The 14,809-nt window shown below is 36.3% G+C and overlaps 1 protein-coding gene across 8 annotated transcripts in view; it reads right to left on the bottom strand.

Annotated features, from left to right (window-relative positions):
• The window catches only part of BICC1 (BicC family RNA binding protein 1), a 102,087-nt gene that overhangs the window by 20,933 nt on the left and 66,345 nt on the right, over nucleotides 1–14,809 (bottom strand). For all 8 annotated transcript variants that reach the window (XM_083845224.1, XM_083845227.1, XM_083845231.1 and 5 more), the window contains 5 exons: nucleotides 6,708–6,787; nucleotides 5,158–5,316; nucleotides 4,087–4,140; nucleotides 2,917–3,111; nucleotides 1,750–2,001 (listed from right to left, as the gene is read on the bottom strand). In XM_083845224.1, coding sequence (XP_083701350.1) covers nucleotides 1,750–2,001; nucleotides 2,917–3,111; nucleotides 4,087–4,140; nucleotides 5,158–5,316; nucleotides 6,708–6,787 — 740 coding nt within the window. The remainder of the gene's footprint in view (nucleotides 1–1,749; nucleotides 2,002–2,916; nucleotides 3,112–4,086; nucleotides 4,141–5,157; nucleotides 5,317–6,707; nucleotides 6,788–14,809) is intronic.

Below are 14,809 nucleotides of genomic sequence, written 5' to 3'. Positions count from 1 at the left end.
GTTATGGCATTTCTTTTCTTGGTATCAATGTCCAGGTGCTTCTAGATAGTTACTTATAGGACACCTGTAAAGATCAAACCAGTTTTTATTTCATTTTTAAATCACATACTCAGTTCCACAGGACATTTCTACTGCCTTGCTGCGAAACAGCATCAGCTATTACTCTGGCTGAATCAGAGCACCTGGAAAGAGCCAGTAACAAACCTGACTGTGGGGAAAAAGCCAGCGTGCAGTCACACCTTGCAGGAAATTGCTCTAAAACACAGAAATTTGATTCCACCCAACAATGCCAGAGAAGAAAACAATCAAGCTAAACATACTTCAAAAGAAGCTGAGTGATTGCAGCCATTTATCTCTAGTTAGCACAGCTGTCTTTCTTGTTTTTATCTGAAGCTGAAAAAAAACAACTCACTGCTTTTACTAAGGTAGGAAATGGAGATAAGCTTTTATCTGGTTAGTTGCTTCTTCCTTCAGCTTTTCAAATTTTTGTTGTTTGAAAATACATATTCCATTATTAAGTCTGATTTATCTACAAAACTGGAAACAACAACAGCAGTTTCTGAACATGTAATCCATGGGAGTTGAAACAGACCAAATCTCAATTTATCCATGTCCTTATGTCAGTACACTTCTTAACGGGTGATAGTCAGCATGATTTGGGACACAGAGCTGTTCTGCTGCATTTGCAATTAACAACTCAGACTTCAATATTTCATAAAACAGCTCTTGTGTAATTCAAAGTTTCTAGAGTAAAGATATATTTTGATATTTACAGGATAGCTTGTTTGCATTTCCTTCCACTTATAAAACCTACATAAAAGCACTCTTTAAACATCATTACAGAAATACATAGAATAAGACTTTTAGTATTTATAGACACTATCCTCCCAGAATATAATAACCATGACTATAACTGTACAAAGAGAAAGGTGGCACGTTTTTGCTTTCCACTATACAGTGAAGCACTGTGCAGCACAATAGAGATGTTGACTTTTAGAACTTGATGGTATCATGGTTTATCCTGATACCAGCTTCAAACTGGATTTGAGTCCAATCTTCCCATGTGTTGCTCATAAATATCCATATAAAAAAACACATGTACATGCATTAGTACTACAACAATGCCAAAAAGCTCCTATTAAGATTAAAGGCCAGTATAACAAAAAGCTTTATAAATAATAATAATATTCATCACCAGAGTTATTTTTATAAAAGGGCTTATAGTATTGAGGCTATGTTACTAGAAGGAGTGTAAGACTGTGGCGTGAGTAAACATGTTCTCTAATTCTCTGTTTTCCTTGAAAACTCACCCACACAGAAGGCAAGGAAACCCTGCCTCTTCCAAAGGGACCTACTTACCTGACAAACAGGGAAAAGACAAGCTGACAAAAACAAAAGACAGCCCAGCACCTAACAACAATAACCCCCTTCCCCACCTCCCAAATCTGCTTTCTACTCTGGAGCACATTGTTATCAAATATCATAAATTTAAATGGCTCATGCTGCACTTATATTGCCAAGACCTTTATTCAAAGCATACTACCACAGATTGCAAATATTTTGGATAACTACGCACACTCAAAACACTAACAAAATTAGAGCATTCAATCAATTCAGCATTCTGCAATGTGAGTAATAAACCCTCCCCTCCAAAACTAATTTATATTGGACCAATAAATACATGTGGAAGTGGCATATTTTTCCCAGAACTTAACATTTTTACAGGGAAGTTTAACAGAAACTACTTACCATGAGATACTGTCTGGCAAGACAGACAGACTCAATTGTGCCCTGGAGGTAGACAGTGGATTTCTTCTGTGGGTTACTAGGGTCAGGAAAGTGGATCTGAGCACCAGTCCTCTGCATGATATGCTTGATGTTACTTCCATTTCGACCCATCATAAAGAGATGATGCTGTGCTGCAATGTCTAGTTGTGTGCTCACAGGGATTGCAGAAGCCAGACTCCCAGCTAGGTGTTCTAGAAGCATGGCTGTTCCTTCCTGCAGGGGTAAGTGCAAGAGACTGGTTAAACAGGCATACAAAACAATGCTTCATCAGATGGTTTCCTTATCCATCATGCACTTCACATCCAAGGTAAAGAAACTTCCATTTTGTTTAAAAACCTGGCTGATTTGTAACAGGGTAAGATATGAACTAACCTTTACCTACTATTTCTGTTTTATGACAAAATGCAGAGTTTAATTGCCATTATTAAAGGCAAACAGGAGGACAAACTGCCTGAGCCCAGTGGAACTTCTGTGCCCACAAACAGCAATAAGGAAGCCAACTGAGACATAACTGGGTAGGTACACTTCCAAAGTTTGCCTTTCAGTTTTGGTCTAAGGCATTCTTATGGGCCTGAGATATACCCACATGAGACTGTACCAATCTGTCACACTGGCAGTCATTAACAAAAACTTACTAATTTTATTATGATAAATAGCCTCATGGCAGTTCCTTTACTTGCATGTTAAATTCACATCTCCCAGTCCTGGTTTTGCAAGACGAGTTTGATTAACTGCTATGGCGAGTTTCACGGTTATGTATTTGACCGCACAATGAAAAGATTGAAGTGTGGAGGATTTTTATTTATAAAGTTTTTATTATTTATGGACATTGGCAGGATTAGGACTAATTTCAGAATTGCTGCAAAGCTGAAGAGGTAAGCAACAGAAAAAAAAATAAAAGCTTACCACAACGTCAAATTCTAAACTTAAAATTATTTCCTCCACATTTTTACACTTTACCAACACCAGTTAAATTTAAAAAAAAATTAAAAAATAGTATTCAGACTTTAGAAGTGATTATATGATAACATGTACAGATAAGGCAAGATATAATGTTAATATACTGCTTAAGTATCTAAATTATGAGTATTTCTAAAATACAGCAGCTTGCTTAGGAAGACACATTACCTTCACAGCACTAGTGTTGTTTTGTGACCCTCTGACAATGACTGTAGCACCATACATTCGAGACCGTTGTTTAAAGGAAACTGAAATATTATATGTCTGAGATATATGCTGAATTGTGGGAGAATTAGGATCTGGGATTGGTTGCAGAATTCCAGCAATAGGCAATTCAAACATGAGTACCAATGGAAGCAGCTCCTAGAACATTAAAAAGAAAATATCGAAAACCTAGGTCATATTCAGTGAAATTAACACAACTTACTGAATCATAATGTATCAGTCAGTGATAATTAAATTGATAAAATACACACTCTACCCAGCGTCCATTTGTAAAAACTTTATCTTGAGTTCAAAAAAGGCACTGCTTTTCCAAGGAAACAAGTTTTGTTTTTTTTTTTCCTCATGTTTTTTGCTTTGGGTAGAGTTTGTCTTTGTGTTTGATCCAAAATAACAGTCTTTTGCAACTATGCAGCAGTCATAAAGTCAGGTTCATTGCCCATATTTATCCATATGGGTCTACACACATCAATATTTGTAAACATTCATAGAGAAGCTTTTTTCACTGTCATGGATTAATTAGAGCTCTGAAGTCAGCTACAAAGCTGCATACCATTGGCTTCTTTCATGACTGTCAAGACCAAAGTTGTATAAGTGGCACACCTGACTATAATTGTGAAAAAAAACCAATTTAATAGACTTAGTATCCATACCACAATACACATACAATCAAAACTAGAAAGTGAAGACAAAAGTGCTGTGAGTGGAGAAAGGAATCAAAATCCACCAAGTTACTTACATGAAAACTGTTAAAATTAAAAAGGTTGCAGTTGCCTTTCTTAACTCAGATTCACACAGGATGGCTGAGCTCCTACAGACCATCTCTAGAGTGTAAATCAAGATGCAATTTTAAACACAATATGGGATACTTTACTTCTTGCTTATACTGTAGACTCTGTGTTCAAGGTCCACCTAGGGCTAGTTAAAGATTTTGCCAGAATGTGAATCAGTTTTTGTAATACCTTTTGCATATTACTCATACAAATCCTCACATTTGTTCTCACATTTCTGCTGTCAGAGGATAGAGCTAGACAACCTTAGGGTTCTCAAACCTCTACTGCAATATTTTCCTTTAAGGTGTTTTCACAGGAACGTTATACTGAAATAGGCTATTACCCGAATTCTAACTCTTGCGGACTCCACTCCAGCTGGCTGTCCTGCAATAGACACCTGGAAAAGTAAGGATATAGAAAATATTGCATCACATTTTCAAGCGAGGCATTTGAAAATATATTCAAATACCTATGTTTTCTTTAAGTATCAACATATCACATCTGGTGACATCCTAAGTGTTGTCTGAACGGTAGCTGAAAATTTAATTCTGTTAAAAAGAAGAAACCTATCTATAAATATTGTAGCATCTTAGGTTACATGAGCTTAAGCAACTAGAAGAAATTTATCAAATAATCAACACAGCTATTTGGATCAAATAATAGAATTACTATTGTATGCATGTGCTCAGTACTCAACAAAATAGTCAACAAAATAGTGTTTTCTTGAATCTTTTGAAACCACGGTTTTGCTGAGCAGCCACTGGGATGCACAAGAGGGATTCTAAATACTAGGATGAAAGATTTGAAGGTTAACTTTTCTCTAACATTAGCTTCACAAAAGATGACCAAATGAGGTACAATGACTTATTCTAATAAAGTTAAACTATTACAATGGAACATCAGTTTTTGCTAGCTATCCACCTACTTTAGCGTTCAAAAAAAGTTACATCATGAGCCAAAAGCACCAAGAAATTAAACATTGTGCTAAATAAGTCAAGATTTGAAGAGGAAAAAAATTTACAAAGGCTTTTCCTACTGTTTCTCTAGTAGGATGCTCACACTAAATTGTTCATTTCTGTACTCTCAAAATAATTTCAGTTTAAAAAAAATAAAATGATTGATGAATCACCACAAATTGTTCCCATCCATTGATCAAGTTTTGTTCATTTAGGAAGTCCCATGCTTTCCAAAAAGTGTAAGTGTAAATCTTACTTTCCTGAATATGAATTCACCACTCCTCTCCCCTCAAAATAAAAACAAACCAGTAAAAGAAGTTTAGAAAAGATGTTTCATATTCTCAGCAACTACATTCTAATTAAGTTTAAATATATATATATATATATTAGTTAATATACATCAGTTTTTATAAAAATAAAAGCTATATATATACATATATATACACACACACACTTACTTGGTTGCTTTTTTCTGCTTGATTATTCCTATTTGAGTCTGGAAAATGGATATGGCATCCTGTTTCCTCCATCACCTTTTTAATATTATTGCCACCTTTACCTATCACATGAGAATGTTCTGTATGCGAAACATCCATCTTCAAGGTTACCCGATTGCTCTGGAAATCAAGCACCCATGATTAGATTTATTAAGAGCAGAACCTGAGTATTTTATAATAACGTAGCTTCAAGAACGACATTGAAAATTGCATTTCCAAGCACTTTTGTAGTAGCTTAGCTTCTACTCAAGTAAGATGTTTTTAATATAGATCAGAGTCAGAAGCTAAGTCATTAACATTTTCTTTCCAATATAGAAATTAAGGTACATCTTCAAAAATAGTGTCTAAAGCTTTTAAAACATGTCCCAGATTTTATGAACAGTGACTTCAATGTCCTTCTGCAATCTACTCCAATTTGTTTGAATCCTGTGGTGTTTCAATTGCAGTCACACGCCTCACTGATCTGAAAGGATCATATGATGACAAGTTTGGAAAATCACAAAGCCAAAGGACCTGAAAATAACTTCTCTTCCCCCTTGAGAAGACACACCAAATTTTTCTGGTGCATCAATTTTTGAAGTGTACAAATAGCGTCTACAGCTATTCTTAATAACATTGACTGTTAACAATAGACTTAATAGTTACTCAAAAAAACCCACACCTATCACTGGTGAGCTCCTTTTGGCAATCTGTTTTGAGTACCAAAGAGCTGGTATACAACTATGCAGAAGCTGCATACACTGTCCTGAAAAACTTGCCATTACATGAAATAAAAATTTGATATAAGACTCTTGGCCAAATATTAGAAATCTCATATTCTGGTCTGGATTTTTTAAAGTAGACGATCACTGTAATATTTAACACAGAACTATGTAAGTGCTCCTAAAATTAAATTTCAAGCACAACTAGCATTTTAAAGTCTATTAATAAAACTATTTTGTTTTTAAACATGTCTAGTCATTTATATCAGAAGTAGACAATATTGCCAGTGACTAGAAAGAGAGATCAGAAAAATCCTCCTTTTGAAAAGGAGCATTTGTCTTCAGGAACGTTACAGAGAAGTTTGGGGATTAAAAGGGTTGTTTAGCTTGCTTCTGCTTCCTACAATGGAATACAGACCATATGAACTCACATCATTTTTAACCTGAGTACATGCCAGTTTCCAGGAGTCTCTAGAATGAGTAGTTCTCAGAGTTGTCTGTATTCTATATTTTTAATTTTCCTCCCCTGGGTAATCCAGCCTGGGTGTGTGTCACTCAGCCACTACCGCTGCTTGCTCACTCCCACTGCAGTAGTGCAGGGACCATGCAAGTTCTCCCAAGACACAGCACCATCTTCACATCTTCCCCAGACACAGAGGTATGCCTTCTGCCTCTTGACCAGGTCCTAAACATTTGGCTTTTCTTTGGGCCAAGTGCAAAGGCATCTGCCTTCTAAGTCTTCTTCTACATAAATTTCACCACAGATTTAGGGGGTTAAGATCTCAAATTTTAAATAATTTTTTTTCTTACTTTTGTGTCCAGGACAGACATGATTTTCTCTTTAGCTTCTTTAACATTTTCCTTTTTTCCAGAGACTTTAATATGGGGATCTATAAAAGAAATAGATACTTGTGAGGAAAAAAAAAATACAAGAAAATCTGTCAAACTTCCCTCACTGTTTCAATAATAGCAGTCTGAAAACAAAGCCTTTTCAAATCTTCCAGAACTATTTGCACCCGTTTACTATAATTAGTTGGTAAATAGTACCATCAACATTTGGGATTCAGCTAAAAAACAAACATTCTTCAATCCATTCATCCCCAGTTAGGATTACCAAATGAGTTTATTAAATACACTAACGAGCTTTAAATAAATAAAACTGAAATGTCAAGTCCAAGTCTCAGTATTAAAAATATTATCCGCAATGCAGTTAAGTAGCTAAGCCACCATGTCTTCTCAAAAAGTAGTAACAGAGGGCAAGCAAAGAGCATTTTGACAGCCTCACTTAAGCTTCTAATGGAGACAACATCTAAGAGGGGGGAAAAAACAAAAACCCCAACAACCCTCAAGCATCACTGCGTTATTTAATTCATTTCTGGAAATATCCTCTGCAGTCTTAACTGGCAATAAAAAATGTGCTCTGCCAGAAGCTTTCTAATTGAATTTATTAAATCAAATTTAAACAGTACTATTAAATAATAAATCAAATCTCTGAAGTGTCATGTATATTAAGATTTGCTATTAAGCTAAATATCCAAGAGTAACACCAGCTGATAGAAGTTTTAGCCCTGTGAGACGTAAAATTGTGGTTCCACAACACCAGTCAGTCTGCATTATATCTTTCAGACCGTTGTCTTTAAAAAGTAGAACGTGTTGCGCTAACAGGTAGACTTCCACTTCAGTCAAGTATCAATCACTCGAAGTGTGAAAAATCACACATTAGCTGGTGCAGCAGCACCATCTGGTGTCCAGAAGCATAAAGTACCACAATGTAAAATTACTATCAAAACATCAGACATTAGACTCCAACCAAATCTAGCAGTCTCAAACACAGATACAATTCTGCAGGTGGTATCTGGTCTGTTTCTCTTGCCCTAATTCTGGAATAAATTTTCTTCTTCTCCTGTGATGGGATCAACTGTTTTCCCGAAAAAAAGTAAGCAAAAAAATGAAATTCTCGTCTAGCTAATGAATGATGAATTAATTCATTATGCTAAACAGCTCACATAAAAGTAAATATCTCTAACTTGTACGTATTTTCAATGGCAGGAGAAAACAGCATAATACAACATACCTGCCTTTCCCATCATCTCAGCAACTGAACTAATTTCACTACTAAAGAAATGCCAAATAATACAACTTTAAATTGTAAACCTGTTGTATTCAATTGAGAACTGAGTATGTTTAAACTATGCCTGGATACTCTTCTGTTCCAACAATAAAAAAATAGTCTTTTACCACTGGGAAGTTTTGAACACATTCAGCTGGGGATGAAATATTCAGAAATTCAGAAATATTCAGAAATTTTTCAGATGAAAAATTCAGAAATACTGAAGGAACAGCACATTCACTGCCAATTCTCATGAAAGTCAGAAAAGTGCAGTATTTTCAGTTCTGAGAAGCAGGTATATTTATTATTAGAAATAGAAAAACTGCAGTCACTAAAACATGGTATGCGCACAGAATCTAACAGAAGCTCTGAAAATCTGCTGCTTCAGCCTTTTCACAATGAAGTAAAAAAAAAATAGTCTTAAGGGCAATTTTTCTTTTCTGTTTTAAGTTGACAGTAAGCCATGTGGTTCTAATGTGTTTAAGCTGTGAATTATATTTGAAGTGGATGTTGCAGGCAGAAATTCCCAGAAGCAGATTCTAGCACACGATGTATGCTCCAAATGCTCGTTAGAGGCAACCAGGAAAAACACAAAACCAAAGGAAGAACACTTCAGGCTGATTTGCAAATATTTGTAAGCCTTGTATTTTAATAGACATTTAGGTCACAAGTACGACAAGTATCTGGAATCACATCTGGCATCCCATAGTTCTTAGTACCAAAGAAAAGTATTACTAGTCTGTAATGCTGTTTGTTCATCCATGGGTGAAAATACATTTCAGGATGCCTTTTTTTTTTTAAACATATCAGACTCCCCTTTTTTGTTAATACTGCCAGCTTCAGAAAAAAATAATCCTGTACTGCTGCACTTAATCTTTCTTTGTTCTTTATAGTGGGGAAAAACAGCTCAATTCTTCATTTTAAAAACAAAAAACCCACTGATGCCAGTGACAATTCCAAGATATGCTAAGAAGTCTTTCAAAATTGGTCTTAAATACCCTCTCCTTACTTGACAACTTCTCAATGACACAGTGGTTGGTAATGGATATGAAGCAACTTGTTTTTAAGTTACCAAAATTCCTCCTTCGAGGCTTGCTCAGTCTTTCCTTCAAGGAAATACAGTTTTGATATGACATCTCAATCGAAATCTTGCATTAAAAAAAACAAACAAAAAACCCCTAACTTTCAACAAACACATTTTTGAATTGGCTTTGCAGGAGTTGAGTGTGCACTGAAATGATGCACGGCCTCCAGGCAAACCAACAGATACCCATGTGATACTGAACTGGCGCACAGAAACAGATCACTAATTCAGGAATTGCTTAAAAGTTCAGAGGGGCAATTAGGTTAGATTAGCATCATTTTCTGTATATTACAGACATTTAAATTTCTTAAATATACCTCTCCAGGGAATCACTTAAATTGTTTACTTTGCAGTTCCTCTACAAAACATGGAAATATGGAAAACTGTCTGCTCTAATGATTCATCAGTTTCAGCCTCCCAAATGTGTACCTGGTTTCTGTCATGTTTTTCACTTATATTCCATGTTTCTTCTTCTACCTTTTTTTCCCCACTGAGACTAAAGAACAGTATTTTCTTCCAGGGAAGGTACCTACATGCAATCAAGTCACTCTATCATTACAATCATTTTTTGAGTCAAAGCCTAAATACTCGCTTGTCAAACCATTACAAACAAGCTAGAGAAGGTTTTTTTTTTTCCCTTTTTTTTTTCCCCCCCTGACTAAATGGTACACTTTCAAACTAAAAGACTTTCTATTTCTGTTTTTAAACACTATAGCAGGTTTACCAGAGTGTAATCAAAAGGCAAGTTTCTCCTTGGCTTCCTGCAAGCCCAGGTACACAGTACAGACCAGGCTGCGTTTGACCTTAAATGTCTGCCAACAGAGAAAATCTGTCACTAATGGAATCAGCATTTACCTGAAATTTCAGCTTTTTGGTTAGTCCAGACTATTTGCTGCAAAAGCCTGAAACTACATAGTATCCATGAATTGTTTTCACTGAGCAGAATAAAATGCCTAGTAGAATAAAATAGCATGCTATGTTTTTTTATGCATCAATACAGGGGAGTAATTAAACTATTGATTTGGGCTTCTTAAATATTTCCTGAAGCTGTTGCCATCAATACAGAGCCAAATACCTTAAAAATCTTTGTTCCAAACAGTTTCTGCTTTTTAGCTCCATAAACTTAGTGTTGGTCAGTAACTGCATATGGCAAGTGACACCCCTTCGCTATTGTGTTTACATAAGCTGAGGCTGAACACAAAACTTTTCTATGCCACCTATTTTCTAACGTGCAACTATTTATTTCATGCATTTACGGTTAACATTTTAAAGTTCATTAAAATATTACTATCTTACCTTTACTGAGACAAAAAAAAATTGTTGGATAAAGCTATACACTTAACATTTGAAATACCTGCAGGGTACAAACATTGCAATGCATTCTCATTAGGCAAAGCCCAAAATAAGATAATTAGTACTGTTTGAAGTGTGAAGACGATTGTCAGGCAAAAAAGTAGAGCAGGTGTAACATATCTATAATACAGTCAGGACAGATGAGCATAAAAATCACCCTCCTGCCAGTATCTAGACTTAGCTGATTCACTACAGCAGGTGCACGTGGTCTTAGCCTGCCAGAGACCACTTCTTCACAAGGAGCAGGTTGACTGCTTCCAACAGAGCTGTCTCTGGTGACACTGGGACATAAGGCCATTTTTGTCCAGATGACAACTGGATCCAGTCATTAAGATGCCATGGCCTATTCTATCTTGAGGCTTCAGGATAACACTGGTTTTGTACACCTACCTCCCCCTCCCAAAACACTTTTGAACATATCAAATCTTAATCCCGTATTTATCAACTCTCTTGACTGGAAGTATGCTTTAAATATATGTATAATTACAGCAAAGAACAGATGCTTACTATGAAAATATGAAAAAAGGAATGAGGCGCTGAATCTTTACGAACTATTTGTCACATAGCACAAAGGTTTATGAAGCAATCTGCATGCTGAAAACATGCAAAGCTCTAATACTTAAACACACTGTGTGCTATCATAACTGGAAAAGATTTTGACTTATAAAAAACCCTTTAATGTCTTGCAAAATGTGAAAAATTGCTCTATGGTAATTTATCTTGTAATGTATTTTGACATACAGTATCTTTCCTAAGAATGGAAAAGGCATTTTATTTTAACAGATTTGTTTCCTTCAAGATTGGGGGAATGTTTATATAAAATAGAAAGCTGAAGTTGCACAACAGAAAATGCTGGAAGTTTTTCTCAACAGTCTTCATTTTGCCAGACTCCTGCCTTGAAGTGGCCTTTTATTGCTCCTCTCCTCAAATTCCTCACTCCACACTTTGGCAGAGTTTCCAGCTCCTCTGTCCACAGCTACACCAGCAAGCCTCCAGCTTTTTTGCTACTATTGTGTGCAGCATTTCTGTAAACAAAGTAAAATTCCTCCAAGCCAAAACACGTTTGTGCCAGTGCAAGCGCATCTACAGTAACTTCTGCCAGGCAAGAAGTATTTCAAATAATTAGACATTTAACTTGCAGGCCTCTACTGTAAATCAGACATTACGTTTAACGGGCAAGCTCTTCAGACCACAACTATGCATCTAGCTTGTTTACAGGATGAACAGACTTAAGTTACAGAAACTCCACTATTCTAAAATTAGCTAGGCAACTGGGCAACAGGAGGGCAGATGACAGTCATTCACAGTAAGCAGCTGATTAGGATCTGAATAGCCCATATGCATTACTGAATCTGAGCCATTTGAAGAAAAAAATACAGACAAAAGAGACCTGGCATTTTTAAGAAGTTATGAAAGTAGCAGTCCAGAACGTACTAGCAAAAATTCAAACTATATGAAGGGAAAAAAAGAGAAAGTCAAATGAACATATGAAAGTTGATGTGTTCTCAAAAGGAAGAGCACCTTATTTACACTACAACAAGATGAAACAGGTCTATAAACCACGGAATTAAATCAAAAAAAGTCAAGTAGAACTTACTATTAATACAGAAAAAAGGATACTTAAATTGAAAAATATTTATTTAATGCTTTTAAATAAATTAGGAAATACTGTGTATACAGTTGTTAGAGTGGATGGTCACTGACTGAACAAGATAGATTGATGTCAATAGCTAAAATAGACTTGAAACAGGCTCAATCTATTCCCATGGAGAGAAGCATTAAGGCAAAAAGCATGCAGCAAATGCTCGTGATTAAGGGCATATGCAAATGAATTCAATGGAGTGAGAAAGGAAATTTGTCATTTGGGCACTTCTTGCTGTTGGCTGATCAGTTTAGAAGATTTCTCACACTTCCAGTGCATTCACTTACCTCCTGGTATCTAAACCACAGAAGAAATAAAGCTACTGATACACTGAGGGAGAATGCAGAGGTCATTGCCTAGTGCAGAATTCCCTGTACCCTCAGATGTATCACTTAATGCCACGAGGTTGGGCTTCTTCTGGTTTAGTTTGTTTTCCCCCCCTGTAGTTTAAGTCAGACTGCAGCGTTGTCATATCTGAAAAAGATTTCAGCTGGCTAACTGGGCATCATCAAAAGCCCAGCCAAAGCACCACAAAACTCAACATGGGCTGCAAGCAATTAACAGTGTCTTTAGAGCAGACACAGCCTGAGGCTCTGGGCATTCCGGGGGATCTATTTGTTGTGGAGGAACAGCTGATTATGAAATGTCCTTGTGAAGAGCTAGAACCAATGCCTATATGAATGCATGCATTTGAAAAGCTTTTTCTTCTCAGATCTTCTTGACTCTTAACTTTCCCTCTTCCTAGCATTTAACACCAAACCTTCTTTGGAATTTCTGTTCTACTTGGAGTATGACAAGGAAAGTGAACAAAAACTGAATATTTGTGGCACTGCTGCTGCTACAGCTTTAGCATTTCAGTTATGGTTGTTTAATCACCTGAAGAGCACTAGATATCAGAGCATTACTTGTCAGTCCTGCACTATAACAACTGTATGATGGTGAAGTCTACTATCCCCTCCTTACTTCTCTCCAGCATTTATAAAAATACATAGATACACATATACACATGGGTGGGTCCACCTGACTGCAGATTCTTGAAGCAGGGACTGGGTAAAGCAACCCTGACACGACACCCCCTCGCCCCCCTCCAAACAAAGAATTGAAGAAACACTGTGCAACTTCTGGTAGAGGTGAGGACATCTTGTTTATCAGATTTCATAATATGCATTATATACGGTAGTTTAAAAGAGAACTTTAAAAACTCTAGCAGGCTACTTCAAATAAAAGCTGTTTGATGCAACATTACAAATAAAAAGAAAAAACAAAATTAGGTGCACTACTGCATGAAATCATAGCTGAATCCTACATTCAGATCTCCTAGCAGCCTTGAAATGTCACCACAGAAAACCAGAAGTTAAAGTTCAGAAAACCTAGAATTAAGTGACAATCAGCCAGAAATATCAGATAAGCTTAAAAAAGATTACCTGTACAATTTATTATTTTTGGAGAAAACCTATTGATGACTGGATTCGGATCCAGTGACAGAGGAAATGAAGTTGAAAAGACTTCTCTTAAAGCACAAGCAAAGAGGCAAGACAAGGGAGAGGTAACAGAACATATGACAAATTAAACAGAAAAGTGACTGGATTTGAAGGGAGAAGGGGAAGGCCAAGGTGGAGAAGAAGACCTGAAAAGAAGAAATGAGAATGAATTAATTGTAGTCACCTGGAGAGTTCCATTTCAGACACACAATTTTCATCTCCGAGCACTTTTCTTACCATTAAATTCCTTATTTTACTTTTTCTAAACATCATTTTTAGGGACATTTTGTAAATGCATTCAGCCCAGGCCATCAATACTGCTACTTCTTGGACAGTTAGTTGTTCTTCAGCCTTTCCCCTAAAAAGCCAGCCCAAGCAAGGCAGTCTCTCAGCAGGACACAAGTCTGTTATGCCTTATTTTTTCAGCATGGAACCAATGAAGTCATGGCTCATTACTTAAATGTCTGTTGCCATTGTATCTCAAAGCACAAATGCAGACCCACAATGCTTGGGAAAGAAAATAAGAAATAAAGGGAGGAAAAAAATTAGGAATTTAAGTCATCTCTTAAATTTAATACTATGAGAGACACCACCATTATATTTCCACTGCACATATGGTCAAATTCAAGGTAACAATTCTGATGTATAAGCCTGGAAATCATTTTAGATTTTATACACACATGCTTGCAAAAAACAGTAATCCTGGCCATGCTTTGCTAAATAAAAAGGGAAAAACATTGTAACACCTGACTTGTCAGCCTAAATGCTAGCCTCAGACTCAACCTGCTTTGCAAATTCTCCCACATCCAAATCCAGCTACGTTTACTTTGCATCTTTATGCCTACTGGTTAATGCTGCTCCTTTTAATGCCTTATGCTCTAGCTGACTGCATTCCAGTATGCAATTTCTGTCTTACACAACTGTTGGGATACAGCATTAGCATTAATTTTGTGGTTGGAACAGGAGGATGCAGCCAGCCTTCCAGCAAAGAATACTGCACTGGTTACACCTGCGTGAACAGGATAAACAGAACTCTCCTTTGAGAATCCACATAAAATAAAAGTGTATCAGAAAGATGGAATGAGCTGATTCTTGACACTGCATGGGGCACTTAGTGACTAAAGCCAAAGATAGTTAAAGGTACTATTTTTGGTTACTATTACAAATACTCTATCACTTCTGTTAGTATGATATTTCGACAGTGCAAAAAGCACAAGTCTCCCTTTCCTGGATTAAATTATT

This window comes from Anser anser (assembly GCF_964211835.1).
Source record: "Anser anser genome assembly, chromosome: 7".
Classification (NCBI taxonomy): domain Eukaryota; kingdom Metazoa; phylum Chordata; class Aves; order Anseriformes; family Anatidae; genus Anser; species Anser anser.
The sequence above is the reverse complement of the archived record's forward strand: the minus strand, read 5'-3'. Positions and strand labels throughout refer to the sequence as shown.